Source organism: Quercus suber, unplaced genomic scaffold (genome assembly GCF_002906115.3).
Source record: "Quercus suber isolate HL8 unplaced genomic scaffold, Cork oak 2.0 scaffold_8, whole genome shotgun sequence".
Lineage (NCBI taxonomy): Eukaryota > Viridiplantae > Streptophyta > Magnoliopsida > Fagales > Fagaceae > Quercus > Quercus suber.
In genome coordinates, this window is record NW_027069474.1 from 2,378,710 (window position 1) to 2,381,407 (window position 2,698).

Here is a 2,698-nt window from a genome sequence, read left to right on the forward strand (position 1 = left end):
TTCCTCATCAGATAAGTTCTCACCACCACCGTTCGTCGTCATCTTCTTCCATCCCATCTTACAATTTCAAATCTCAAAGACATATATGCAGTACTTCAACCGACCAAAAGTGCAAATGAGTGTTGCCTCTAATCTAATGTCACTTCCCCCAAAGTTATTTGTCACTGTACTTTAGATTTTTCAATCAAATTTAAACATAAAAGCACATAACTTTTGTGTTATAAACTTTTTCTTATACTAAATTCTAATTGGAAATGGATAAATTTATATAGACCCAATTCCATAGGTGTTGTATCTAATTTATAATATCTAAGAAAACATGTATAAATTCTGCCCTTTAGTAATTATCAAAAGAATGAATAAGTTTATGAAACAAAAAAAATTCCATAATAATTTTAGTAGTTAAAATAATTAGTACATAATAGATAAGAGTGAAGTAGGTTATGAAACTATAGTAATATTAGTATGTTACTCTGATCAAAATTACCACCTTAATAATTTGTTACAAAAGATTGTGAAAAAACAAAAAGCGTGTCTAGCGTTGGTCTATCTCAAAGACAAATTGTCCTTTATCTGAAATTCTGTAACAGGTTGTACTTTGTAGAGATATTCAATCATAATTTTGCCACAAATTCAACATGAGAATCAAAATATCTGCCACTCTTTACATGCCAGAAAATTGAAAGACAAACAAAGAGCTAAGTGATCTCTATGGTAATTTACAATGAAGCTTGCATTCACAAGCACAAGGTGGAAGCTAGAGAGACAAAAACGATGAAAGCTGAACCTGGGTTGGGTTACAGGACATACTCAAAGTGGAGAAGAAACTAAAACTAGTGATGAAAACAAAAACAAAAACAACATTCAAGCCAAATCAGGAAAATTAATTGGATGTTGTTGAAAAGATAAGATTTGGAGGTTTTTGATTGATTCTAACAGAAGGTCCTCCTAGATCTCTTATTAGAGCCAGTAAATGAAGGACTAATTTGTGGAACAGTGAATCCATCATCCAACCACCTTTTGCTGGCTTTAATGTTTGGACCATCCTTCATGATCTCTTTGAATCCAGCTTGTCCTGCAGCCATTTGTGGAGCACACACAGCAGGAACTGGTGCCTGTGGGACCCAAACTCCAAAGCTCATATCAGCTGATGAGAAAGATCCCATATTGCTCTCAAGATCAGCATCCAGAAACGGCAATACACCATTACCAGTCTAGAGAACCAGTACAAAATCATCAGTGAATATTTGGTTAATTCATATATATTTTTTCAACTTTCAAGAACCTGAAACCAAAGATAAAGGGGAGCAATGCAAACCTTGCAGAAACCAAAGGGTGCACAAGTTGAATCAAGAAAGTCCTCAACATGCCAGCCAGGAAGGGTCTCTATTAAGTACTCTGATATGCTACTTGTTTGGTCTGCTACAAAATTTTCACCAGCACTCTTGTTGTTAGTAGTGATAGTTGGTGTAGTTTTGGTCAGAATAGGTGGTTGTGGAATTGCTAGAGGAGCAGCAGCAGCAGCAGCAGCAACGGAGTTCTTGATCAAGGGCTTAGATTTATGATGATCAGGAACAGAATCACAAGCTTTGGATAAAGCAGCTGTAGAGGGTGTATACTGAGCGGAGGTAGCAGAGAGCTTAACCCCAGTAAGAAGAAACCTATTGTGCTTCTGGGTGTGCTCGTTGGCTGTGTGGATAGGAAAGTCACACTCTCTGCATAGAATAGCTCTGTCTTGCTGACAGAACAAGAAAGCTTGCCTCTCCTATGTTAATACAAACAAACAAACCCATTACTCAAACGTATTCATGAATAAAAACCCAACTAATGCTCAAGAAGCTCAACTGGCATCTCTTTCTGTGTCCAACAGAGACGTTCAAGATTCAAATTCACGTCCCCCGCTGTAACAATTCAAAGGGTTTTGTGGGTATTACCTGGCAAATATCGCAGATAGGGAATTCTTTGGAAGATGGGTGGAGAAGCGAGAAGCGTTGGTGCTTGGAGGCGAGCTTGTTGGCGTGGTGGACGCCGTGGTCGCAAGCATCACAGAGGGCTGCCTCATCAGCGGTGCAGAACACAGAGGCCTCATCTTTGTTACAGACATCACACTGGATCTTCATCTGTTTGTCACAGTGAGTTTGAGGTAGCTAAAGCAAGAGGAAAGGTAATGGTGAGAGAGACAGAGAGGAGTGGAACGAAAGCTTGTAGAGAAGGAAGAAGGAAGTTAAATAAGAGAATAATATAGCGTAAATAGCTTAATAGAATTATAAACTATTGAAAAGGATATTTGCGAAATTAAGGGATCAAATCTCAAGCTCTTGTCTCTTTCCCCATCTACAAGTTAATTTTGAGAGAATTGAATGCAATTGCAGTAAATGTATTGAGGTTAATTGGTTGTTTTTTAAGTGATTTGGTGAATATTTTGCAGTCCTTAGTATCCTAAATAGGTTTTACAGTGAAGTTTATGTCCTAGTTTCAAATTTTACGTCTTATGAGTGCCTAACTTTCATCAAGTTTAGCACTATTTTCTCTGTTTGGGTAAATTTCATCCCATTGAAAAAATTGAGAAGGTATCTTACACATCCCTCGTCTAAATGGTCTCTCATAATAACACATTGAGCATGTTGGTGTGAGTCTGTTCAAAGCACTTCAAACTTTATTGTAAATCTTACATTGGTTTGCAGTAAACTCCTTGTGT

General features: G+C 37.4%; 1 protein-coding gene across 1 annotated transcript; it reads right to left on the bottom strand.

The window, feature by feature from the left end:
* Positions 1 to 639: 639 nt before the first annotated feature.
* On the bottom strand, positions 640 to 2,334 carry LOC112035799 (B-box zinc finger protein 21). The gene is made up of 3 exons (XM_024068632.2): positions 1,935 to 2,334; positions 1,319 to 1,765; positions 640 to 1,214 (listed from the first exon to the last, which is right to left on the bottom strand). The coding sequence occupies exons 1-3, from the start codon at positions 2,118 to 2,120 to the stop codon at positions 933 to 935; spliced, it is 915 nt and encodes a 304-aa protein (XP_023924400.1). The 5' UTR covers positions 2,121 to 2,334; the 3' UTR covers positions 640 to 932.
* Between the last annotated feature and the right edge of the window lie 364 nt (positions 2,335 to 2,698).

What these genes read in the sequence shown, in the direction of transcription:
- LOC112035799 (XM_024068632.2), bottom strand. Translation starts at nt 2,120, where the DNA reads ATGAAGATCCAGTGTGATGTCTGTAACAAAGATGAGGCCTCTGTGTTC. An exon ending in CTATCTGCGATATTTGCCAG is followed by an intron (nt 1,766 to 1,934) that starts GTAATACCCACA and finishes GTATTAACATAG; the next exon opens with GAGAGGCAAGCTTTCTTGTT. An exon ending in CACCCTTTGGTTTCTGCAAG is followed by an intron (nt 1,215 to 1,318) that starts GTTTGCATTGCT and finishes CTGGTTCTCTAG; the next exon opens with ACTGGTAATGGTGTATTGCC.